Raw genomic sequence first — 26,397 nt, 5'->3', positions numbered from 1 at the left:
GCTTTTAAAAGATAAGATTTTAGGAATAAAAATAAGATTTACAATATTTTTAAGAATTTCACAATTTCAATACTACCAGCCTTTGCTCAGACCCTCTTGGCCTGGCCCGATAATATAAAGCACTACATACAAAAGATGACCATGGCAGTTCTCTTGCCCTCAAGGAGTTAGAAAGTAGATTTCCCTCTTCCTTTTAATCAATTTCCATTTAATTCTATGCCCTTTCTAGTGGCATTTTAAGGATTCATGGAATTAGTTACTTACTTTACATGTCTAAGTAGAAGGAAGATAGAGGTACATTCCAATATGCCAAAAGAATGTGTACCAGGAAAAATTCTCAATAAATCCTTCAAAAATACTCCATTTAGATATAGGATCTGAACAAAATGTTCCACAATATATAATGGAGTTTGGATTTAACAGAAACTATCACATAATTCACTGAAATTTATCTAAAAGGAAATAAGAGTCTGCAATTTTAACATCCTTAAAAAGGGTGCAAAATATAAGCATTATCCCTTATATTAACACTTTTTGAAATATCTCAGAAATTATTAAACTGGTATCCAAAACAATTATAATATGATAAAAAGAAACTTGGCAAGTTTTTTCTATATAAAAACTCCCAGAGCTTTCTACAGCCCCCCCCCAAATTTCAGCCTCTTCAAAAAGTCCTTATCTTTTCTGGAGTTTAGAAAAGAGATTGAAAGGCTTTAGGTATGGAAGAAAAGATGCTCTCAGGTCTACTAGGTAATTAACACTACACATGAAATACAAAGAAGAAAACAGAGTGGGGGGATGGGGGAAATAGGTGAAGGGGATTAAGGAGTGCACTTGTGGTGATGAGCACTGGGTGATGTATGGAAGTGCTGAATCTATTGTACACCTATTGTACACCTGAAACTAATATAACACTGTATATTAACTATACTGGAATTTAAAATAAAAATAAAATTTGTAAAAAAGAAGAAAAAATGGTTATAAAAGTTATTTCAGATTTTTCTTTGGAGTCTCATTAAGTAATGAAACAAAATGTTAACAGTAATTATCTATAATTATATCAGTAATTAACATTTACTTTTTAGTGTACTTACTTTTCTACTTACTTCTTATATATTTTCCAAGCTTTCTACAATGAACTTAACATTTTAAAACTTCACTACAAAAAGGGAGCAGGGCTCCCTGGGTAAATGGCTGATTCCTAAAGCCAGAGCACGAACACACATGATAAGCCTAGAACATCTTTTGTAGGGCCAGAAAGTGGGAAACGGCTCAAAACACAAAATAATGTGGGTATATCAAAAGGATATGGGAGCCAACTGAAAGAGCTGCCAATAGCCAAAGCTGTAGTAATTTGAACAAAATAAACAATGTAGTTTTGGAACATAACCCTAAGTATAAAATAAATATCCATGAGTCTACACTGATATAAATAAGTGACTAAATAAATAAGTAAATAAGAGAGAAGAGACAAATCTCACATTCTACAGAAAAGAGTTAACCTAGCAGGTCTGTTATCTTTTGAAATGTCTGCTTACAAGATTGGCTCTTAGCTACCATCTAAGAACTTCAATTTTAAGAGGGCCCCACCAATCCCAGAACTAAAAAGTCATGGCTCACTATGCCTAAACTCTTGGTACAAACAATATGGTTTATGCTAAACATCTGCTTTCTTTCAGAGTCTAAAACTTGGGGATATGCCAGGCAGGGGATGCCTATGTGACCAGCCCCAATAAAAATCCTGGGCACTGAGTCTCTAATGAATTTCTCTGATTGGTAACATTTCACCTGGAATGTCTCAGCTCACTGCTAGGGAGTCAACTGCCTCCTCTACAATGCTACTGGAAGAAACTCTGGAAGCTGGCACCTGGTTTCCCCTGGCTTTTGCCCCATATGCCTTTTCACTTGCTAATTTTGCGTAGTACCCTTATGCTGTAATAAATCATAGCTGTGAGTACAACTATATGCTGTGTCCTGAGTCCTTCTAGTAGACTGTTAAATCTGAGAATGGTCTCATGGATCCCTGAGAGATATTCAGAAGAATTCCAAATAATTTATGGGGATAATTAACCCTCAAGAAGAAGGAGCATTACTCTCAACCCTTGAAAGTGTGAGCTATACTTGGTGGCTTCCTTCCAAAGAGTACAATATAGATAGAGGGCGAAAAGAGTAATTTTATTGTTAGAGAAACTTGACAGCCAGGAGATCAAGGTTAACATCATTAGTGATAAGAGTACAATATAGATAGAGGGAGAAAAGAGTAATTTTATTGTTAGAGAAACCTGACAGCCAGGAGATCAAGGTTAACATCATTAGTGATAAGAGTACACACTCTTGATATGATTATGATGAAAATGGTACTTTACCTCTGTGTTCTTCCTACCAAAAAGCCATCACCCTAGTCTTAACTATGAAAAAAAAAATTGGATAAACCTAAACTGAAAAGTCTACAATTACCAAACCAATACCCCTCAGCATTATTGAGGTAATTAAAAACAAGAAAAGCCTAAGAAACTATAATAGCTGAATAGCCAGGGCAATCTGTAGATACTTCAGAAATGTAATGGGCTAAAGACTACTTTAAACCCTCCTTCACATGGCTTCAAAGGATCCAACAGGCCTAAAAGGATTAAGCTATCTGCACGTACTGCCTTCCAGAACAAAGAATAACACTCTTTAAAAGAATATAACAAAATCTAACTTTCAACAATGTCACATTTACAATGTCCAGCATCCAATAAAAAATTATATTTAAAAACAATTAAAAATTACTATTAAATTATCTGTCCAGATGTAGGAGAATATGACCCATAAAAATCAGTCAATAGAGATCTAGAAACGACAGAAATGAAGGAATTAGCACATGTGCTCTTTAAAAAGCTATTATAAATAGGCTCAAGGACTTAAAGGAAAAAATAAACACAATGAAGAGAAAATAGAAGAAAGAAGCAGACTTAAATAGAACTTTGAAAGATAAAATACACTCTCTATCCATAATAATAAATTCACTAGATGGGACCAACAAAAGATTAGATCTGGGGGAAGAAAAAAATCAGTAAACTTGGAGAAATGGAAACAGTAGCTCCAAAGTCAAGTGCAGATGACAAAACAATAAAAAAAAAAAAAAAAAGAATGCTCAAAGCCTCAGTGACCTTTGGGGCAACACCAAACAGTCCAATGTATGTGTAATTGGAACCTGAGAGGAATGAACAGAAAATACTCTTTGAAGAAATAATAAAAACTTTCGAAAATTGAGGAAGACTATAAACCCACAAATCCAAAACTGTCATCAAACCTCAAGCAATAATAAATACACATACAAAAACAATTTAAAAAACCCATGAGAAGGCACACCATAATCAAACTGCCAATAACCCATGACAAGGAGAAAATCTTAAAAGCAGCCAAAGAAAATAATCTACACACAGAGGAAAAAGATAAAAATCAACACAAACGTTTCATCTGAAACTATACAAGGCACTCTCTTGGGCACTGAGTCTCTGAGTGTCTCTGGTTGGTAACATTTCACCCATAATGATATCGCTGAAAAGCTTAAAGCATAAAACTGATGACCTACAATTCCATAGCCAGTGAAAATATCTTGCAAAGATATAAGCAAAACTTTTCTGAGACAGAAGAAAGCTGAAATAATCTGTCATGAACAGACCTGCACACACAAAAAAATGTTAAAGTTCTTCAGACAGAAACAAGATTATACGAAATGAAAACTTGAATTCACACAACTGAAGAATGCCACAAATGGTACATTTGCAGGTAAAGAGACCCTTTATTTCTCATTTTAAATTTCTTTAAGTTAATTGACTGCTTAAAGCAGAAGTGGTTAACATACAGTCAGGTTTATAACCTATGTAAAAATAAAAAATCTGACTACAATAGTACAAAGGATAGAGGCAAGAAATAGAAGTATAAGATTTTAGGGGGCGCCTGGGTGGCGCAGTCGTTAAGCGTCTGCCTTCGGCTGAGGGCGTGATCCCAGCGTTCTGGGATTGAGCCCCACATCAGGCTCCTCTGCTGGGAGCCTGCTTCTTCCTCTCCCACTCCCCCTGTTTGTGTTCCCTCTCTCTCTGGCTGTCTCTATCTCTGTCGAATAAATAAACAAAATCTTAAAAAAAAAAAAAAAAAAAAGATTTCTTCCTTTAAAAAAAAAAAGATTTTAGGATCTTACATTATACATTGATAAGTTACGCTATTATTTGAAAGTAGACTGTGATAAGCTGAAATTCATTTTGTAAACTCTTGAGCAACTAGTTTAAAAAAAAAAAGTTTTTTAAAAAAAAGCTAATAGTGGGGTGCCTGGGTGGCACAGCGGTTAAGCGTCTGCCTTCAGCTCAGGGCGTGATCCCGGCGTTATGGGATCGAGCCCCACATCAGGCTCTTCCACTATGAGCCTGCTTCTTCCTCTCCCACTCCCCCTGCTTGTGTCCCCTCTCTCGCTGGCTGTCTCTATCTCTGTCGAATAAATAAATAAAATCTTTAAAAAAAAAAAAAAAAAGCTAATAGTAGAATTACAATACTAAACAATATACAACTAATCCAAAAGAAGGCAACAAAAGAGGGGGAAAAACAAAATAGATGGGACAAATAGAAAACAGTAATAAGATACATTTAAGCCCAACGATGTCACTAATTATATTAAATATATATTGTCTAAACACTGGAAGCACTATGCCAAATGCTAAATGATAATTTAGTGAATTAAACAGATCTTTGTGCCCTTGGGAAGGCTAGGATACAAGAGTACAGATAAAGAGTTTGGGGGGGGGGAAGTCCCCACATACAAACATGCAAATATAAAATTACAAATTGTGATTAAGGGCTGTGAAGGCAATGAAGTAGGTGTCCTGACACAGAAAACCAGATGAGGCCCTACTGAGTTACCGTGATCAGGGATGGCCACTCTGAGGGGACAATAGCAAATCGCAAATCTGTTCAGCAGTGTATGTCCTAAAAAATGAATCTTTATGCTTAAGCCCAAAAAGGAAAATAGATTAAAATCAAAGTAACTCCAGGGTGCCTGGGTGGCTCAGTGGGTTAAGCGTCAGGTCATGATCCCAGGGTCCTGGGATCGAGCTCCGCGAAGGGCTCCCTGCTCAGCAGGGAGTCTGCTTCTCCCTCTAGCCCTCCCCCTTCTCACGCTGTCTTTCATTCTCTCTCTCAAATAAATAAATAAAATCTTAAAAAAAAAAAATCGAAGTAACTGGCTGACCAAGGATTAGGATACCAGCATCACACACACTTTTTCACTTACCTGAGAAGATTTGCAAAGAACCCCTGAATTATCCAGAGGGCTCCAAGAAATACTGAAATTGTTAGTTGGATACCGTAGAAGAGTTCTGAGCAGGAACAAGGAGAGACAGACCAGTTGATGGTTAGGTGGAGAATGGACTTGAGAACACAATGGAGGTTCTCCTGAAGTCTCCTGAATTGAAGTTGCTGAGGGGAAAGAAAAGGACTAAAAAAATACACAGTATACTTATGGTAATCAGGAAAAAAGCCATAAAGATGGGAATAGGAGAGATTCCAATTTTTCCTACTGGATTCTTCTTGATGTACTTGGTGACTGATAGGATAGGGAAAACAAAACAAAACAAAACAAAACAAAACAAAACAAAACAAAACAAAACTGAAATACCCAAGAGTGAACCCTAGGTTTAGGTGACTACGTGGACTGTACACGGAACATGGAAGAGCCAGACGTAGGTGACACCAGAGTTTGCGCTACCTCAAGCTGAAGTACCAAAGATATGTGAAGACTGTAGAGAAGAGGCTACAGAGACAGATGAGAAGTAGGCAGACCCCACAAGCTCTCAGGCCATCTCCTCCGCGGATGAGGAGGAGAAAATGAATCCATTATTTTCAAGTACCTCCTAGCCAACAAGAACCAGAAATTAATGGATTCAGCTGAACTGGAGAGAAATAAAACCAGACAATCAAACAAAAAACCAGAGAAAGAGACACACACGCAATAATTCAAACACAGCACTATGAAAGAGTCAACAAAATAAACAAGTCCATAATGAAGGGAAGCTGCTCATGAAACAGACCAGAATTCCATCTAGGTTTCTGGGTAGTAAGGTTTCAGGTTACGTCCACATTAACTGCTTATTTGAGAAATGTGAATCACATTTCTGAATTAACAGTTATACCTATAAAAGGATTTCTAATAAAGATAAGTTTTATACAGATGTCACAGATTGGACCAATGCATCAATATATTCACAAATTAGCAGCATAAAATCTGGAAAGAAGCATTTTTAACTACACTCTATAATTTTGGGAGTGGTTACCTATGCGGCAATTATATTACCTGTGCGTGCTGCAAGGTACGATTACTGTTACCTTCCCGACACGGGGTACTTATTAATAGACCAATTTGTTCCTAGCTTTTGGGTTAAGTTATTTTTATATATTTCACGTATTTAAAAAAATTGCTTCCTCTGCTTAAAATGAAACAGTCCAGACCCTGTAATCATACTTTCTTCCTTGTCCTCACAAACCAGACCGATTCGCTATTATTTGGCTCAGTGCTAAGATATTATTTCTTGAATGAAAAAAAATGTTTATGAATATATTTAAAATCAATTCTCGAGATCCTTATCTGGACATCAGAAATTATTTTCAATTGCCTGAAGTACTCTTTGAAGATACTGTTAATAAAAACCCAGATTTAAAATTTCCTAGGGACGCTTGTCTGGCTCAGTAGGAAGAGTGTGTGATTCTTGATCTCCAGGTCCTGAGTTTGAGCCCCAGGTTGAGTACAGAGATTCCTTGAAATAAATAAAACTTTAAAAAATAATTTAAAAACTAAAAATAAAAATTTCCATTCAAAAGGCTACTCATTATCAGATTCGTATTTTCATTACAATACAAACGATGTATATTCACTGCCCCCCCAAAAACTAGAATTGTTAGTACTAAGATACTGTCACTGTCATCAATATATATTATTCAGATGTACTGGGAAGAAAAAGGGTATTATATGCATTATAATCAATCTTACTCGCAAAGGGTAGATAAAATTCTATAAGCTATAAATAGGGTGAACACAAAATGACCAAAACCAGATTTTTTTGAGCACAAAAGGAGGCCCTATTAATGACATGCCAGAACAGAGACTAAACCACAACTGGCCAGGATCTACAGAGATCTATGGTCACCTGATCCACAAAGTACCCATTACCAAGCAAAGGCTCACTATTTTCTGCCAACATTCGCCTTTCTAGATTCTTCCTGCACTGCCAGTAGCACGTAAGTTCTTAATCAACGAGAAGTTTTTATCATTAAAGCCACCTTTGATATCATTCTTAGTTTCACAACAAAGGGGTGAGTCAGCAAGGCTGCCATCAAGCAGAAGGGTCAAAACCAGAAGAGGAAAGAGGGTGTCAATAAACCACACAGGGAACCAAAGGGACAGATAAAAACCACACTTAGCAAGCGGAATACCAGTAGGGGTAGGAAGAAAAGATGAAGAGATCGCCCAGTAGAATTAAATGGGCAAGCCCAAAACACAGAGAAGTATTTATGCACAGGTCACCTTAATATATACTACATTAAAAGGAAGTTGGACAAACCTGCCTTCACAATCTTAATATTCTTTAAAGACCCACTCTAAACCCAGTAAATCAGAACCCACATTTTTATAAGTTCCCTAGGTCATTCTCAAGAACATTAAAGTTTAAGAGCTACTTTAAAATAGACTAATATAAAAATATCATTATCTTGTTTATGCCATTTTTAGCACACAACTACACTTATTTAAAAACAGAGATTGGAAGGGGTGCCTGGGTGGCTCAGTCTGTTAAGCATCTAACGCTTGACCTAAGCTCAGGTGTTGATCTCAGGGTTGTGAGTTCAAGCCCCACATTGGGCTCCATGCTGGGGGTGGAGCCTACTTAAAAAAAAAAAAAAAGAAAGAAAAAGAGAGAGGGATTAGGAAAATTCAGAGACCTAAAAAATAAATTTTCTGAATTCCTTACAAAGAACTTTTCAGAGTTTTTTTAAAAAGTTTCTTTATCAAGTAGACTAGAAATAGATACTGGCTTATACTTCTTGAGAATAGTTTAAGAGATCATCACACAGCTTACCTAGTCTTAAATCATTCTTTAGAAAGAGAAAAAGCTATCAAAAATCTAAGAAAAAGAAGAATTTAGGATTTAGTTAAGGTGACTATAATTTATACCTGTAATAATTGAGTTATTTTGGATTGTTTATCTTTAACAATGTAAGTGAGTAAGTCGAATGATGGAATGTTAACTTTGCTGATGTAGAATTTAGAAAAATAGAACTGTAAGCCACAAGACTGAGCCTCATCTTAACTGCCATCTTTCTACAAAGAATCACCTGAGATTATCTACTTACCTTTATAGCTAACTTATTCTTTTAAATAAAACAAATGAGTAGCTTTAATAAATCTGATGACTAAAACTGACAAAGTGTGTATCCTATCGACATATGTGGTGGGATGGAGTGAGAAAGGTGGGCGGAACGTATAGTTACAGCTTAATGGACAGTGAGTTCCGATGTGGAAAGACTATAAACAAAATGATGGATAAAAGCGACCATTCCAGAACTCATCAGGACACTAAGGGCATACGGGAAATGTAATAAAGCCAACAATCGTTATCTTTAAAGAATAAACCATCTGGCCTTCCACAAACAGTCAGTGAGTCACTGATTTTTTTTTTTTTTTAACTGGAGAGACTTTAAAGATCACATAACAATCTATTAAATTTTAGATGAGACAACTGAAGCCCAGGGAGTACAACTGACACAGTTGGATCCCAAATTGGAATCAACAAATATTTATTGAACACCTATGGATAAAACACCATTCAGAGGACTGTAGAAAATACAAGTAAGTATAACGTCGGATCCCTTCTTCAGATGGATCCCTTCCATTCTCTGCTTCCCAGGTAAGTTACCCACATGGAGCCCTCTGATGCTAGCATCATTCTTTTCCATATTCTATTTTACCCGTTTGGACACTTTGGCCCACAGGCCAGATCTGGTTCATTGCCCGTTTTTGTAAATAGAGTTTTACTGGAACACAGCCGAGCACATTCATTTGCATATCATGTGGGCCCCTTCAGCTCTAGGAAGTCAGAGCTAAGTAACTGTGGCAAAGACTTGCAGCCTGCAAAACTTAAAATATTTACTATCTGGCCCTTTACAGAAAAGGTTTGCCGACTTATGTTTTAGATCACTGTCTGCACGATTCAAGGATTTTGCTTGGGGTTTTGGTTGGTTTGTTTTCATTCTGAAGCTACTGGAAGGTTAGTTTTGCCTCAGGAACCACTGCCTACTGAGCAATGTACTAGATGGTTCTGAAGGAAAAGCCGGCGGGCTAAATATAAATATATGGCAACTGACAGCAGCTCTCAGGAATAAGTAAAACTTGCTCTGGGACATAGAGGACGAGAACCAAAGGAGAGCGGACTCTAAAATCCAACAGTTACTAACTGCTTCCTAAGTACCTGCCATCGGGCTAAGCTCTGGGGCTCTCCACAAAGTAAGATCAACTCTGTTCACAAAGAACTCACCATCTGGTAAAAAGAAACAATACTTTTACCTTAAATGGAATAACAGAAGCTAGTAGACAACGAGTTAGAGTCCTGACACAAAGAATAACTAACTGAAGTTGAGGGTGAGGGAAAAGATTCGAACCCCAGGGCAGCCAGGCGGAGACCGCAGTGGCCCCTGCAGAGCTGCAGATCCGGGACGTGGCCACGACTGGAGGCGGAGTCGGCGGTTGTCTCAATCCAAAGGCTACTGCTTGTATGTGGGTGGAGTTAACCCTTGGCCTGTACGCTGCCTCCTCAACTCCTTTTATAGCACACTTCATTTTTTGTTTAACGTTTCCAGTATATTCCTTTAGTTACATTTTAAGCTTACATTCAGCTTGTCATCTGTACCCATTTTATGGTGCTTTTTTTTAACCTCATCTTCACTGTTTCCTTAATGTCTTCTAATATAGATATCGTTCATCATCTTATTCACCTTTTTATGTCTTTATTATTTCAGTATATTTTGCCTAATACTTATTTAGTTCTATATTTTATCTACTTCGACTATTTTATCCTAGATACAATACCTTCAATTGAGAGGAAGAACTGTAATGTAGCGACTAGTATTACCATACGTTGGGTGAGTTATCAGTTTTGTGATTAGGAAAGAGAACAGAGATGCCTGGGTGGCTCAGTCCGTTGAGCATCTGCCTTCGGCTCAGGTCATGATCCCACGGACCTGGGATCAAGTCCCACATCAGGCTCCCTGCTTAGCGGAGAGTCTGCTTCTCCTCCTCCTTCCTGCTTGTGCTCTATCTCCATCTTTCTCAAATAAATTAAAAAAAAAAAAAAAAAAAAGAGCACAGTGAATGGGGAGAGAGCGGAGGCTATTCCAGGCCCTTTAAAAAGGGAGACAGATGTATCTTTACTTCAATTAAGTTTTTTGAGTGTCCTTTCTAAAGGCCAAGGAAGTAAAACACTGACCCTAACTCAAGAAATAGTTAACTGTGTCAATTTAAATTTAAAAACAAAACAAAACAAAACCATCCACGTAACTAGAGGGGACAGTCTAAAATGATCTTTCTTACGAAGTGTTAGGCTAATTTTAAAAACAACCAAGAGAGGGATGCCTGGGTGGCTCAGTCGGTTAAGCGTCTGCCTTCAGCTCAGGTCATGATCCTGGGGTCCTGGGATCGAGTCCCACATCGGGCTCCTTGCTCAGCGGGGAGCCTACTTCTCCCTCTGCTTGCTGCTCCCCCTGCTTGTGCTCTCTTCTCTGACAAATAAATAAATAAAATCTTTAAAAATAAATAAATAATAAGAACCACCACGAGGAAGTAAAAGGTCATGTGGTCGCACTCACTTCCAAAAACCCGCGTATTTACACCCTACGATCACTTGGCGGGGGTTCTCCCGAGGAGCACACACACTGTGGACCAAGAAGGAAGCACAGGAAGAAGCGCGGCAGCTCAAGCTGCTGTGAACGGTCACGTCGCTGGAAATCACAGGCTGAAGTTTTGGAATTAGGCACAATAAAAGACCTAGATCCAATTCGGAGCGTATTTTCTAAGACGCAGTGATCCCAGGATAAATGCTCGTCAGATGTGACCCATCTACCTCCAAGTCAAAACTCCGAAAGTTTTTGTAAATAATGAAAGCCACCGTGTATTCAACCATGTGTCAATTCTGCTGCCATTTTTTATAATTTCAAAAACAATGCTACAGAAGAAGCTATCATTCAAACCGAGAGGTGAGGTTATCTGCCCAAGAGAGATGAAGTAACCTGTTCAAGGCCACGCAGCCAGTCACTGTGTGAGCTCAACTCCATCCGGATCAAAGCCCACTCCACTCCTTTCACGGTACTCCACTGCCTCTTTCCCGTCGCTGCTGGAGGTCTTCCCAATAGCTCGCCTGGATCATGAGAATTCTCACAGACGCAGACAAGGCGTGACTAGAACACCCAACAAGGCTTCTATGTCCTCCGATGATTCCAGCCTGAGAAGTGCTCCAAAGGCTCTCTGAAGTCCAGGATGCTGCTTGATTTCATGACACTATGAAAGCCCCAGTGCTTCCAAATCCCACTTGTATAAGCAAGAAAAATTCCTAAACTCCTTCACATATTTACACAAAATATCATTTAGGTCAGGCCAGAAATTCCATAGCAGACGGATTATTACTTGGAGCTTCTTCCCAGACAATGCCTTGCCCACCAACCTTTTTATCACATTTGAATTCCAGACCATTCTCCCATCTCCTTAGGTCTGTTCTCTCTCCAAGCAGCAGTGCCAGAAAAAAACCTCCTCTCCATGTTCTCCCAGGACCTCCTCTAAACTCCCTATTAATGGTCCAGTCTCTGAGGAAGACTTCAATCACTCTTTACCCATCTCTTCCCTTCTAAAAAGAGACTGGCCTGCCATCCCACTCCTCTACCCAATACACGGCCTATCAAACAAAAATGAGCTACTCTGGAGATACAAAATCTGACCACGGAGAGCAACGGTTCTGTAAAAACAAAACTGGAAAGATCACTCATTAAGGAAATCCAATTAATAACAGCACACCCTTTTCTTTACTAGTCAAATAAAGATGGCAGCCTTCAAAACTCAACCAAGAGGGTGGGGCGCCTGGGTGGCACAGCGGTTAAGCGTCTGCCTTCGGCTCAGGGCGTGATCCCGGCGTTATGGGATCGAGCCCCACATCGGGCTCCTCCGCTATGAGCCTGCTTCTTCCTCTCCCACTCCCCCTGCTTGTGTTCCCTCTCTCGCTGGCTGTCTCTATCTCTGTCAAATAAATAAATAAATCTTTAAAAAAATAAAATAAAAAATAAAAAATACATATATATTTTATACATAAAGATTGAAAAACCTCAAACACTGCAGAGAAATGGAGTACGAGGAACAAATGCCTGACTTTAATGCAACGGCTACTACTTAGGAGCCAAAAGACCTCAAATAACTCGCTTAAGCCGCTCTGAAGTTTCAAAACCTTGTAGGACAACCTATCTCACAAGGTTTGCAGGAGGACTCAGAGGACATTTGCTCATTCAACCAGTCACTTATTGAGCAACTACTATGTTCCAAGTCCTACAACATATCAGAAGGCAGAGTCTATGCTCAACTTACTTTCTATTTGAGGTATGCAAATAGGTAGACAAAATTAACTTACTGATAAAGCAAAACAAGAGAACAGTGCCCAGAACACAGAATGTGCTCAAAAGTTTCTTCCATGCTTAATGTTGATATATACTCAGTTCTGTTCAATCATCTCTGTTCTTGGGGAATTATAAAATCAACCTTATAACGTATTTACACTCACTTATTCTTGACTCCAAACAGAATGAACAACAACAAAATTAAGGTTCATTCCATCTGAATAAAAATAACCCAATCTTGGAGATGCAAGGACTTTGCAGCTGTCACAACAGAAGCCTGTGGAAACACACTGCCTGACTCTTAGCATCTGACTCATGACTATGCCTAATAGTCACTGTTCTTCAGTGGTTGGACAACACTGTAGTATATTCTGAATCAGCGAAGGGCATTTTCTCCCCACCAACTTTTATTCTTGAAGACAGATATCATTTATGCCAATTCTACTAATATTTATCAGTGAAATCAGTCTTTCATCACATGATTAGGACTCTACAGCAAAAATATATGGATAGTGAAGCATGTTATAAATAAGATTACATACCATGAACATCTTGATTCCTTCTTTTTTTCATTAAGGAAGTTGGGACAGAAAATAAACGATTTACTTCTTTAACAAAATTGCAACATTACACAACAATACATAGCAGAGTTCCTTTACTATAAATTACAACTGCTGGCTAATCATCTAATCAAAAGGCTCCATTAAAGTTGGAATCAGGGGAAGCAAAGATCAATAGGTCCACTAACGGTTTTATTTTAACTTAAAATATAAAACCCATGATTTATTCCCTAGCATTTTGATAGAGTGCCAAGTCCTTAAGGTGAATTTGCTGATCACAGCATTGTCTGCCTTGCCTAAAGTCCAACCCATATACATCGTCTATGATTTCCAATTTCAATTTCTTCAAAGTGGAAAGGGAAGTTGAAGGTATCTGAGGAAAAAACCCTTCCGATCTTACATACTTCTCTGACCTACATGTAATTCAAATGCAGTATTTTATTTTTTTTTAGAAATTCACTTTTATGGAGTCTGACCAAAGCAGTCAACCTTGTTTACACCAAAACAACTCCTTCTTTTTCAGTCTCATGCTTCACTGAATTACGTAATACCTAATTAAGTTACATGATCACAATTACAAGCATAATTGGCATAAACAGGTTTGGCTTAAGACCCAGCCAACTCTTGGTAAGCCCACACCACTCAACCTGTTGGGAGCAAAAATGGTGGGAAAGGCTTTGGAATGTGTGCAGTGTAGTACAGGCATTTGTTAAGATATTTTACAGAGAAACAAAGGATTTCTGGTAAATCCAGTGAATTGCTTGAGAATTTCTACAAAATTCTTAAAATATTAGGTTAACTTAATATTTAGAGAAAAAAATGAAAAAATGTATCAAAAACAAAGAAGAATGTTCAAAATATCAACCCTGCAAATACCTCAAAATTCTACGCATATTTTGGTTAAGGAAACCCTACGCATCTATAAACACTTCCAGAGTTAAAAGTAGCAGGTAAATTTCTATATATTGCAGACTAGCTCATTCTCAATTGACTCTCTCACAAAAGTATAGTTATCCATCCATATTACAATTTTGCCTAATATCCCTTAGAAAGAACACCTTCCATTTTGAATTAACAAGTAAGTTGGCAACTGATCCAAGTACAAAGCTATGAGATGTCACACTAGTTTCTCTCTAAAAGAACAGCTCCTTCTTTGCATTAGTGATAGGAAATCTCTTCATAATCTTGATTTCTCCTTTCATTCATGAACAAAACTGTAAAACCCCTTAGAAAAACTGTACCCAGTCATATTTGCATGACTCCTGGCTAAACTACTGCATTATCTCTATCCCAGAACCACCAGTAAACAGGAAGTAAAATTCATTCAAGCTGAATTTTTCAAGCAACCTATTTGCACACTGCTGTGAATCATGTGTCTTATTCTTATGTATAATATAAATTTAGTATCAAATCTTGCGATTCAAGAAAAGGAATTTGATCAGTAAATTTAAATTTAAGAACCAAACATTTTAAGACCAAATCTCTGTACAGAAATTGCCAAAGAAGTCCTGTCAATTAATTTTAAGTCACTCCATGAAGCTGAATTTTATTCTTGAAGAGAAAAACCGGCCAAGAATTATTCCGCAAAGAACTTGCAGCCTCTGAAATTTCAGACAACAGATTCTTCAGCACTCCATCATTCCGCTTTGCTTTGACCATGATTGTAAAAAGATACTACAGAAAATTCTAAATCATTAACTTGAGTGTTTATTTGCAAATTAACATAAATTAGCAGATTGTTACACTTTTTTTTTTTTTTTTTGAGAGAGAGCGTGCACGGGCATGCGCGCACACACAGGCACGCATGAGTGGGGGGAGGGGCAGAGGAAGAGGGGAAAGAGAATCTCAAGCAGCCTCCACGCTCAGTGCAGAGCCCAATGCAGGGCTTGATCTTAGGACTCTGAGATCATGACCTGAGCCAAAATCAAGAGTCAGATGCTTAACCAACTGAGCCACCAAGGCACCCCTAATTATCACACTTTATAATATGTGTGCTATGTTAAAAAAATGCGTAAGACAGTATTTAAATTAAAAGAGGAGTCATTAAACTAATGGGCAGAGCATATTACATTTAAGCATCAAGTCTAACCATACTATTCACGGCACAGTAAAGAAAACCAAATGATTCAAGAGCGAAAGTAAAAGAAAAGTAATTTTCTAATAACTTAAATAACTACACATATAAATATATTAATATGTTTCACATATGCATACACTGCTGAACAAAAAGCTAAGGGCTGAATGACTTACAGATTTTAATTTAAATTAAGACACACTAACCCATCAGTGGCCTCACCCCTATTTTGTCCACCCAATTAAGTGAAGAGCATGAAAAATGACTTCTCACCAGTACATTGTAAATGCCAACATATATTTCTTCTTAAAACTTAAAAGCTCCTTATCCTTTCTTTTACATAATTGATATTTTAAAAACAAAATACATGGTTTCTCATAAATACGACCTATTTTTTAAACTGACAAGAAATAGTATTAGGGAGAATACAAAAAAATAGGGACACGCCCTGCCCTGGGGAGCTTAAATTGAGAAATTTTTGAAAGGTTACTTGGCATTGTCTCCCAAAATTTAAAATGCACATAGAAATTTATACTGAGAAGTATTCATACAAAAGTATGAAGTGATATACCAAGAGATATTTATTACATAACTATTTTTAATAACTAAAAATTAAAATCATTCTAAATGTTCATTAATAAGACACTGATTGAATAAATTACTATATCTGCACAATGGAGAGCATTTTAAGTGAGACAGAGGTTTATAATGTATGAAATGAAAAAGTAAGATAAGAACAGTGGGATAGTAAATCTCGTTATTAAATTCTATAAATAAAAATGTATATGTGCATATTAAAATATGCACAGAACACAGCTATAAAAATATATACATCAAACTTGCAGAGGGTTTACAGAAACTCTCTTCTTTCTACTAAATATTACATTAATTTATATGAGCCTGCATTCATTCCCTAAGATTAAAAAGCTCATACTCAAGCAGAACATTTTAACATTTTGAAGTGTTTTAGTCAAAAATGTAAAAACTTAAAGCATTTTTCCATCATCTTCCCAAAGGATTTTCTTGTCTTTTAATATTTGCTAGTTCCTATATGCAAAACTGATTTTTCTAATACTTAGTAACTATCATCCTCTCAGACTTTAAAAGGTGTTAAATTCAATTTTGCAGGACTATAGGAAACAAAGACATGATGACACAAAATAATAATTATATTCGAAGATGTGACTTTTTTGATATTTTGCCCCAAATATTTACTATCTTCAGAACAAAACAATGGGATATTGATAATTTTTTGTAAGAATGGAATACATTTTTTAAACAAAATTTAAATGGCTTTTGTAGTGATAGATAAAACTCGTGTCTTTTCATTTACATATCCCATAGGTTGTATAATAGCATTTTTTTCAGTAAGTATAACACCTGTTCATCAAAATATCTTCCAAAGATCACCAAGCTTTTTCTTTTATTAATGGCTTTAATCTTGATTTATAGCATCAATATTTCTCCATCTAAACTCAAAACAATTTTGATAGTAAAAAAATTTAAATCAAATATGTCTATATTAAACATTTTTTAATATTTAAACTTGATTTTCAAAATAAAGATTTATGCTCACTAGACTTCATACTTGTAAAAATAATTTTACTTTCCTAAAATATTTTAAAGAATCGAAAATAATAATTTTTACTTTACCTAGTTGTTGATGTTGGTGTTTGTCATAATCTCTGTGACAGAAATGGATTCCATCTTTCTCATCTACAATCTTCTCTGATGAAAGCAAACTAAGACGTCTCATCTTAAGTAACCTTGGGGAGCTTTCCCGAAAACTATCTCTAGTATCCAAAACCACATCTCCCGAGAGAATGGGAGGAACAACTCTCTTTAAAAAATCCATTTTAAGGTTCTTCTGCTTTACTCGACCCACAAGCACATGGAAAGGTGCTTGTACCAACTTCCTGATGAGAAGGTGAGGTACACTATTTGTGTCAAAGAGCAGGGAAATGTCATGTGAACTTAGGTGGTGCCAAACGCCAGGTCAACTGCCAGCTGTTCTGAAGCTGATTTTTAAGACACTTGCTGTTCGTACTGATAACAAACCAAACAGCTATAGCCCATGAAACCGCACTTCGTTCATACACAGACGTACACGTACATGTACAATGGGTGTTAACAGCAATATTGCGACTATAAAATGTTTAGCATTCACTTGGTTTAACATTTAGACTTTGAAAATCTAAGCTGTGATAATGTTAAGACAAATTTACTTTCCTTGGGGCGTGTCTTAAAGAAACTTAAAACTGAAGTGCAAAACAGTAACTTGTATTCAAAAGATAATTCTTATCATTCTGAAAATTCACTGAGACCTCAGAAACGCCAAGTTTTATGGGACATTAAAAGCAGTAATTTAAAACTTTATGCTGTATTGCGAACATTCCAATGTACTTTTAAATACACAAAAAAAATGCGTTACAGTTAATCATAACTATCAATAGTAGCAATGAAAACTTTGGCATGAATTACCCCCCCCAAAAAAAGATTGATAATTTAAAAATATATGGATCTAAAGAATATAAAATTGAAGAATTTCAAGTATAAATACTTAGTTCCATAAACCCAGTCATCAACCTTACATAATTTAATTCCAAATAACTGAGCATTCTACTAAATATTTTAAAATAGCAAAAGCAGCTGATCCTACTGCCTTACTGCCATCCAGAAGCATAACCAAACATGCCAGTGAAAGTGCCTACGTAAGACTTTGAGAACTGAAATTAGAATCTTCTTTTCTTCTTTCCTTTGCCTGCCCTCTGGTGGGGGTACAAAGTGAGCAAAACGGAAATAAACAGAAGGATCAGGTAAGGGAGAAGAAGGAAATAAACAGAAGGATCAGGTAAGGGAGAAGAAGGAAATAAACAGAAGGATCAGGTAAGGGAGAAGAAGGAAATAAATAGAAGGATCGGGTAAAGCGTAAACTCCCTAAGTAATCAAATTTATGACTTTGAAGGATATACATTTTAATAACAAAAAAACAAACCTGATTCACTCAGTGGAACACAAGCACAATCTCATTCTTCTAATACTCAACATGAAGAAAATAATTTACATATTTTAAAAGATGAAGCACAGAAGAGTCTATATAGATATCAGGAAAAATTGTAAAGGGGCGCCTGGCTGGCTCAGTCAGTAGGGCATGTGACTCTTGCTCTCAGGGTTGTTAAGTTTGAGCCCCATGTTGGGTATAGAAAGTACTCTTAAAAAAAAAAAAAATTTTTTTTTTTTAAATTGTAATGTATGGGGCATCTGGGTGGCTCAGTTGGTTATGCATCTGCCTTCAGTTCAGGTCATGACCTCTGGGTCCTGGGATCAAGCCCCACGTCGGGCTCCCTGCCCAGCGGGGAGAGTGTGCATCTCCCTCCCCCTCTGCCACTCCCCGTTTGTGTGTTCTCTCTCTCTCCCTCTATCTCAAATAAATAAATAAAATGTTAAAAGAAAAACTGTAATGTAAAAACAAGCAAATTCCTGGTTCTGAATTGTTGGGTGTTTAATCCTTATTCTTCTACCACATAATTGTGAAGTCAATTTTTTATTTCATTCATTTAAAAGATATTAATCGGAGGTCCTCTACATGTAAAGCAGTAATATATTATTAGGTTCAGGGAAATTTAGAGGATTTATTAATGCATATCCTGTTTCAGGGAATCCTACAGTAAAAATGAAGGAAAAACAAGGAAATCAAATGAAAGATGTAAATTTTTTACCCCAAAGTAGGGCCATACTTACTAGAAAACAATGTGGACTTTTAAAAAATGCTCCTAAGAAGGGGATGCTCTCTTAACCCTTCAGCGTAAAGGGATAAAAACTGATATCTGAACAGCCTATTTCCCACACACAGGAAAAAACAACTGGTTAGAACCATAATCCATATGTCTTTTTTTTTTTTTTTAAGATTTTATTTATTTATTTGACAGAGAGACAGCCAGTGAGAGAGGGAACACAAGCAGGGAGAGTGGGAGAGGAAGAAGCAGGCTCCTAGCGGAGGAGCCTGATGTGGGGCTCGATCCCATAACGCCGGGATCACGCCCTGAGCTGAAGGCAGACGCTTAACCGCTATGCCACCCAGGCGTCCCCATAATCCATATGTCTTAAGAGCTGAGAAGCTATCGCTGTGTCTTCCAGGGTCTTTTCCCCCTCCTCTCTATAGATAGGATCACATAATTCTTTACAACTTTGGTTTATGGTTCTCTTCGGGTCCCGTTACAGGTCCCCCTCATCTTACGGAGTCCAGAAACAGTGGCTTATAACACAAGCTAATTACAGAGGGCAAGTTACCTTCATGTTTGTTCATATACAAGATAACCACCTGTGTCTCCGTTAACCCCACGGTTCTCAACTGCACTTTCAACTGGGGACAGGAAAGGCAAGGATGAAGTGTTACAGAAGTCACAAGATTCTTCTCAGATTTCTTTCATTCCACAAGTGTTTGCTGAGCAGCTTCTCTAATGGCCTGTGCAACGTGCAAGGGCACTGAAAATAGGTCTCTGTTCCCAAGGAGCTTACTATATTTATGAAGAAAAAGAAACTCTCACAACTACAGTTCTTCCTGTAGGCCTAACCAAAGCTTTGTTAAGCCTGAATTGCAGTTTGATTTCCTCTGCCTAATCTGCTTCCTAACCTCCTCTCTCAGCAGGTGTTGATCCCTAACAAACATCCTGGAAGCCAAACTTTTTCAGCATCAGCTTCAGAAGGACCCACCCTGAGACATACAGCAAGGAGGAAAGCATGGCATTCTAGTGACAAGACTGTACCCATCGGTAGCTGAATCTATGAGGAGGAAGGGCCATAAAGCCTTGTTGCTTGTTGATATTTCTAAGATCTTTGATTGATTATCACAACTTCCAACTCCCGGTACAGTAGTCAGGATCAAGAAATTATAACAGAAGTTAGTCACTCACATACAGCATTTAAAAATCTTTTTAGACTGCATAGTCAATATTTAGCCTTTAGAATATTTATTATAATCTTACCGGAGAGCTCAAGACAGCAATTTCTTGGTGGTAACTTGAATCATCTAATCCTGACTGTGGGACTCTTGGAGCAGTTTTGAGAGTTAAGCATTTAAGTGTTAATCATCCAAGATTCAAATAAATGGCTTCAGCTCTAAAGGAAAACAAAATACAAGATGTACACATAAGACATGTTTCTAAGTACATTCGTATTGCTCATACCATCTTTACTTCTGAATAGATTATATAGCAGAGTCATTAGGATTGCCAGTTATTTTCTTTCAATAATGTTGCATTACATTTTTTTCTAAATCTTTATTGTGAAAAAATTCAAATGAATGCAAAATTATTGAGAATAGTATAATGACCCCCACCCTTATTAACTCCTAGCAAATCATGTCTCACTGACATCTCATGCATCCCTTAAACCTATCCCACCACTCTGGATTATCCTGAAGCAAATTCCTGACATCACACCACTTCATCTGTAGATAATTCTGTACACCATCTCTTTAGGATACAGATTTACTTTTTAAACATAAGCCAATATCATAATATCTATAATTAACTAATAATAATTATAACATCAAATACCAATCAGTGCTCAAATTTCCCCAACTGTATCAGAATTTTTTTTTTTTAAGTTTGTTCTAATCCAGATCTAAACAAAATCCATACAGGCAATTGTTACTGGGTCTCTTAAATCCCGTTTAATCTACAGTTTCCCCCCTTCTTTCTTCTCTTCACAGTGACAAGTAATGCTTTTACTAGCCAATGCTTGAACTAACATGTCAATACCTTCATTATGCAATAGTATATTTAATACATTTTTATTTTATTCATGAAAATAAACAGATCTGCAAAGTAGTTCATATACCCATGAGGCCTGATATTTACCTCATCTACAGAAAAGTTATGGGATACATATTTTTCAAAGTCCAGTTATATTAACTGATAGAGTCATGTGTTATAAGTCATTATACCACATCTATAACAACTGGATGGTTACTAAGAATGAAACCAATGACCACAGGTAGTTATCCTTTTACTATATATAAGAACTCATGTAATTATACACATTCCACGTTTTTATTACCATTAAAAGTCTTGGCATTTTTCAATAGCTAAATAGGCCACATTTTAAATCTGGCATTGAAAATTCAAATTAACTTCACTTGAAATCATAACTGGTTTCTTACTATTTTTTTTTCTGTTTAATGAATTTAATCCGCAACCCAAGAGAATGGACTAACTACTCTCTGAAATATTAATTTTGTACTTCACTTTCTTAATTTAAAATTCCCTTAGTCAAGTTAGAAAAATAGGATATTCCATTTGCTGACAGGCATAACTGATTAAATCATGATTAAAACCAAATCTTTGAAGCCAAAGAACTTCTAAATATGAATAAAATACTAATTCATATACACTTATTCATAATCAATATCATTCAGAATTACTGGAATTTTTGCCTGCCCCACCAAATATTTCTGAATCTGTAAACAAAATGATATCTACATTCTGCCATAATTCTTGATACTTTTTTGTCATCTTAGGTTCATGGAATCATTTCTCCCTCAAAGCTTATATGACAAACAGCATATCTTTTCTGTCTATAGTGGGTAGTACAGTCATGGAATGGTCTGTAAATTTAATGAAATTTAAACATTCACTTCATTTTCTAGGACAAATCACAAAACCAATTACTGCTAAAGTACAACGCAGTTTTAGGAACACTACTACAACTTCAGAGGACCGATTTGTACCAGCATGCCCAGGTCTTTCATTTTGCTTCACTTTGGAATTTCTTGTTCAGACGTAGCAAAAGCTAATGCCATGCTTTTTATAAAAATGTGTTTTCTCTTCCTGTAACCGCACTGTCAGAGCACTGCGTCATCTCAAGACTTCCCAATGTCTGTCTAGAACTTTCAATGCCTCCTTTAATAGATGCACAACCTTCCTATTTCCAACTTTCATTTTTGATAAAATAAGCACAGGTCTTTGGTTACTCTGGGAAATAGTTGGTTTATACCCTTTCATTATGGATTATAAGCATTTTTAGCCGGGGTGGGTTTTATTGTTTTTGTTCTGGTTTGGGGTTTCTTTCTGCGTGTCAATTGTTTTTTCTATCTTCTGTCCATATATATTACTTAACATGGGACTCATTTTAATTTTCCTTTTACTTGATTAATTTGGAGACTATTTTATCTACAAACAGAGTAATTTCTATTACTACTCTGATAATACTACTTTTGACATGGTTAAGGTCAAATAGGTTGTAACTGTGGTCATAGGGTACACATAATGCTACAGTTTCTTATTTAAAAGAAAAAAGTCATATAAACAAGAGTGACTTGCACAGGTCAGCTGGTATTTGACAACACTGAAGAGACTGTAAATAGCCAAATGGCACAAGCTTTGAAGGAGCAAGGCTTTAAACCTCCAGCAAGAAAAATGGTCTAGAAGCTTCCATGTGCAATAAATAAAGAGGACAGTGGCTCAGCTCGGGTGCTTGGGAGGAGCTCAGGTCAAATGAGGTTCTCCAAGGACAGGCTTGTTTCACTTCAGTCCAAAAGTAAAAGAGAAAGTTGAATGGGTGTTCAAATAGCACATTAACCTCATTTCCTTTCTGAACAGAATTACTAGAATTATAAAGAACAGAAATCTACAAATTTAATGCATCTTAATTATAGTAAGACGCTTGAAGTATATGTCTCTGATAGACAATGATACAGAAAATAATCTCAAGCAAACAGCAAAAATTAAGAGTAAATGAATTTCAGTGATGTTTATTATGATATTCTTAATTTTGTCTATATCCTTCATAATTTGAAAAGGAGAACAAAGCAGTTATGGTGTCTAGTACAAAGCAGATTTGAACCCAACATAAAGAATAAATTAATTATTACATAATTGATGAAAAGGCAGCTTCATAAAGAAATGGAAGTCCCTGCTTACTGTTTTTAAGGAAAAGGCTATTAGAAAATGCCATAGAAATGGTTATCCTGCTGGATAAAAAGATTAGCCTAAGTTACTTCAAAGATTCCAACTCAAAACTCTTAACTTTGACTTCCAGATGTTTTTGATACTTACACAATTGACCGTTGAACAACATGGGGGTTAAGGGCGCTGACTTCTGCACAAAAATCTGCTTATAATTTGACTCCCCAAAAACTGAACTACTAGGAGCCAACTGTTGACTGGAAGTCTTACTGATAACAGTTGATTAACACGTGTTTTATAGGTTACATGTATTGTATACTGTATTCTTACGATAAGGAGAAAAATGTTAAGAAAATCATAAGAAAAAATGCACTTAAGAGTACTGTACTACATTTATTCACAAAAATCCATGTTTAGGTAGACCCACACACTTGCAAACCTGTGATGTTCAAGGGTCAACTGTGCTTGAATACTAAAATAAGTAATGACTAGAAATTCATCATATTTCAACTAAAGAAAGAAACCAGATTGCAAGATATGTAATCTATGAGGGCAAATTCTTGCCCTTCTATTAAAATTATTCTGGGAATCTCACAAGGCCTCTTAAAATGATGCAAAAGACCAAAATGATTCAAATGTTCTGACAGCCTTTTAGAATAAGGATGTGATTGTTTTCAAATAAATTTAGAATAATCACGGATCCTATTCACAGTAGCAAAATAATTATGGAAAATAAAAAATCCAGTAATTTTTATAATCTGCCAAAAATTTTATAAAGTATGAAAAATCAACTCACATATAATCACGTGCAGGCAGCAAACAATTATTCACATATGTATCTTTTATGTCTAACCAGTAAAAATCATTAATATAAAAAACTTACAATCATCCCTTTAATTAACAAAGAAAACTGATGATTCATAAAATCTACAGCCTCCATCATAGTTCAATTTTTAGAAATTCACTTTTTCTCTTATTTTAGAAATGCTATCATTTTTACAATTTTTAAAGTGGGTTTGCATTTTACCCTTCTGTCATTCTTTTTAACCTTCTACCAAATTTCAATTTTAAAGAGTACAGAAACTTTCTACACTACCTAATGTAATCACAAATTATGCTATATTACCTACTAAAAATGCTGTATAATGGTACTGAGCTAAATAGGGCTTTACTGCAAAAAAAAAAAAAAATCTAAATTTCTTGCTGATAAAGCAACGTTCTCTGCAGGTAAATTTGTCAACATTTTGTTGATTTTACATTTTTAGCCAGAATAGCAGTTGTTATCATATTACTTGATCTAATGAAAACAACTGGCAAAATTTTCCATTCAAAAACTTAAGGGGAAGTTTTGTACAAAGGCTTCATTCATTGAATCAAATGAAAACAGCACCGGAGCACAACATTTTCTAACATGCTGATGAATATGTATGGTTTAGAATATTTTTCCTATTACATTCCCATGTTGGCATAGGGAAAAAAAAAAGGAATTCAGTCACAAAAGCATCATACAAGTATTCTACCTACTCATCTAGATTTGAAAACCAAGAGAAAAATGTTAATTTATTTTTTACTTATTTATTTGATGGAGAGGGAGAGAGAGAGAGAGAGAGAAAGAGCATAAGCAAGGGAAGCAACAGGCAGAGGGACAGGGAGAAGCAGGCTCCCTGCCGAGCAGGGAGAGCCCAGCACAGGGCTCGATCTGGGGACCCTGAGATCATGACCTGAGCCCAAGGCAGATGCTTAACTGACTGAGCCACCCTGGCATTCCCAAGAGAAAAATTTTAAATAAATGTAGGAGCAGACCAGTAAGACATCAACATCACTAAATCTGGAATGTATTCCCATCTCTAACTTCTACAAATCTATTACTGTAACTATGCCATACATAAATGTACAGAAATCATACATTCAACAAATACTTATTAAGCAGACCTACATGCTAGGAACCAGGGACAGAGAAGTGAATAAAACACAAAAATCCCTGACCTCATGAGGCTTATACTCTAATAGGAGCTTGAGTTTTTTGATGTCATTCCACAGAGAATCTGAAAAAACTGCTGAAGGCCTCTCCTTCCAAAATGCACATATATACTTAGTTTTGCAATGTATGAACCTTTCTGATCCAATCACTAATCATGGGTTAAAAATCCCTGATAAAAATCCTCCTCGTGTTTATTTTCTATCTCTGCTATTTATAGTAGTTTCATAATTTTACTATTCATAGTAAAAAATAATAATTTTCCTCCATTAAAATACCTTTAAATTTCAATGTAATGTTTTCTACTTATTCCAATTGTACCTCTCACAAATTTCTAGTCTGTCAGTTTACTTTTTATCAATATTGGTCTTTCTAGAAAACTCGATCCTAACGTCGTTGGTAGCTTCACGGGGAAATTTTCTGAATTCATTAATTATTCTCTAGATCCCCTTAAGTTAAAATCCCCCTCCCACTGCCCAAGTCTTCTATGAGTCTTTGTAGCAAGGTCACCTATAGAATCTCTTGAAGAAGATATGCTCAAGAGAAAACCACAATAAAACCTTAACCATTTAACACAAACTACCAACTAATGAACCAAAATTTTCTTGTTTTTGCTTGTCACAAAAAGAGTGACTCCTTAGGGAAAAAGAGGAAAGGAAAAAAAAACAAAAAATGGGGAAATGTCTTTATTTAAAAATGCAACATCTAAAATACTTTCTAGGGTCATTAATGAAGTCTATAATCAAGGTGCTGTACCTTTTATATCTATAATTTTTGAAATTATACAATGGAAGTCTCAACTAAGTATGACGCTGAGGTCCTATCAGGTAAAATATCAAAGAAATTGCATGCAAATATACGAATATTTTGTACATTTTTATAAAACAATTTAATAAAAAAGTGGCTGGGCTAATCCAAGTTTTAAGTTTTTCAGAAAAATGAATAAATGACTGCAAGGTCATAAAAGTAAAAGGCCACCATATAAACTCCCAAGTTTGTCACTTCTCTTTTTCTCTGTTTACAGTCTCCAGCAGGCTTAGGAAGCCTGGCTTTCATAAGAGCAACTATGAAAGCACAAATTCCCCTTGATGTGTAGATGATCTATTTCTCCCGAATTTATAGCCCCCAAACAACTTAAGTTTAAGGAGGAATGATCGTTTGTCATCTACAATCTCACAATTTGTATCAAAGTCTTTTAAAATG

General features: G+C 36.2%; 1 protein-coding gene across 11 annotated transcripts in view; it reads right to left on the bottom strand.

Annotated features, from left to right (window-relative positions):
* Nucleotides 1-26,397, bottom strand: part of FRYL (FRY like transcription coactivator) — a 249,123-nt gene that overhangs the window by 162,456 nt on the left and 60,270 nt on the right. For 4 of the 11 annotated variants that reach the window (XM_087864148.1, XM_087864149.1, XM_087864146.1 and 1 more), the window contains one exon: nt 20,295-20,427. The exons of 1 other annotated variant lie outside the window; for it this stretch is intronic. Coding sequence is in view for 6 of the 10 variants with exons in the window: in XM_087864141.1 (XP_087720267.1) it covers nt 16,963-17,164 (202 nt within the window). In the remaining 4 variants the exon portion in view is untranslated. Of the gene's footprint in view, nt 1-16,962; nt 19,203-20,294; nt 20,428-26,397 lie in introns of those variants that run through there. 6 more of the 11 variants (XM_087864141.1, XM_087864142.1, XM_087864144.1 and 3 more) reach the window with 2 other exon arrangements.

Source organism: Ursus americanus, chromosome 8 (assembly GCF_024610735.1).
Source record: "Ursus americanus isolate L20-20 chromosome 8, mUrsAme1.1.p, whole genome shotgun sequence".
Classification (NCBI taxonomy): Eukaryota; Metazoa; Chordata; class Mammalia; order Carnivora; family Ursidae; genus Ursus; species Ursus americanus.
This window is presented reverse-complemented; position numbering and strand designations above follow the sequence as displayed.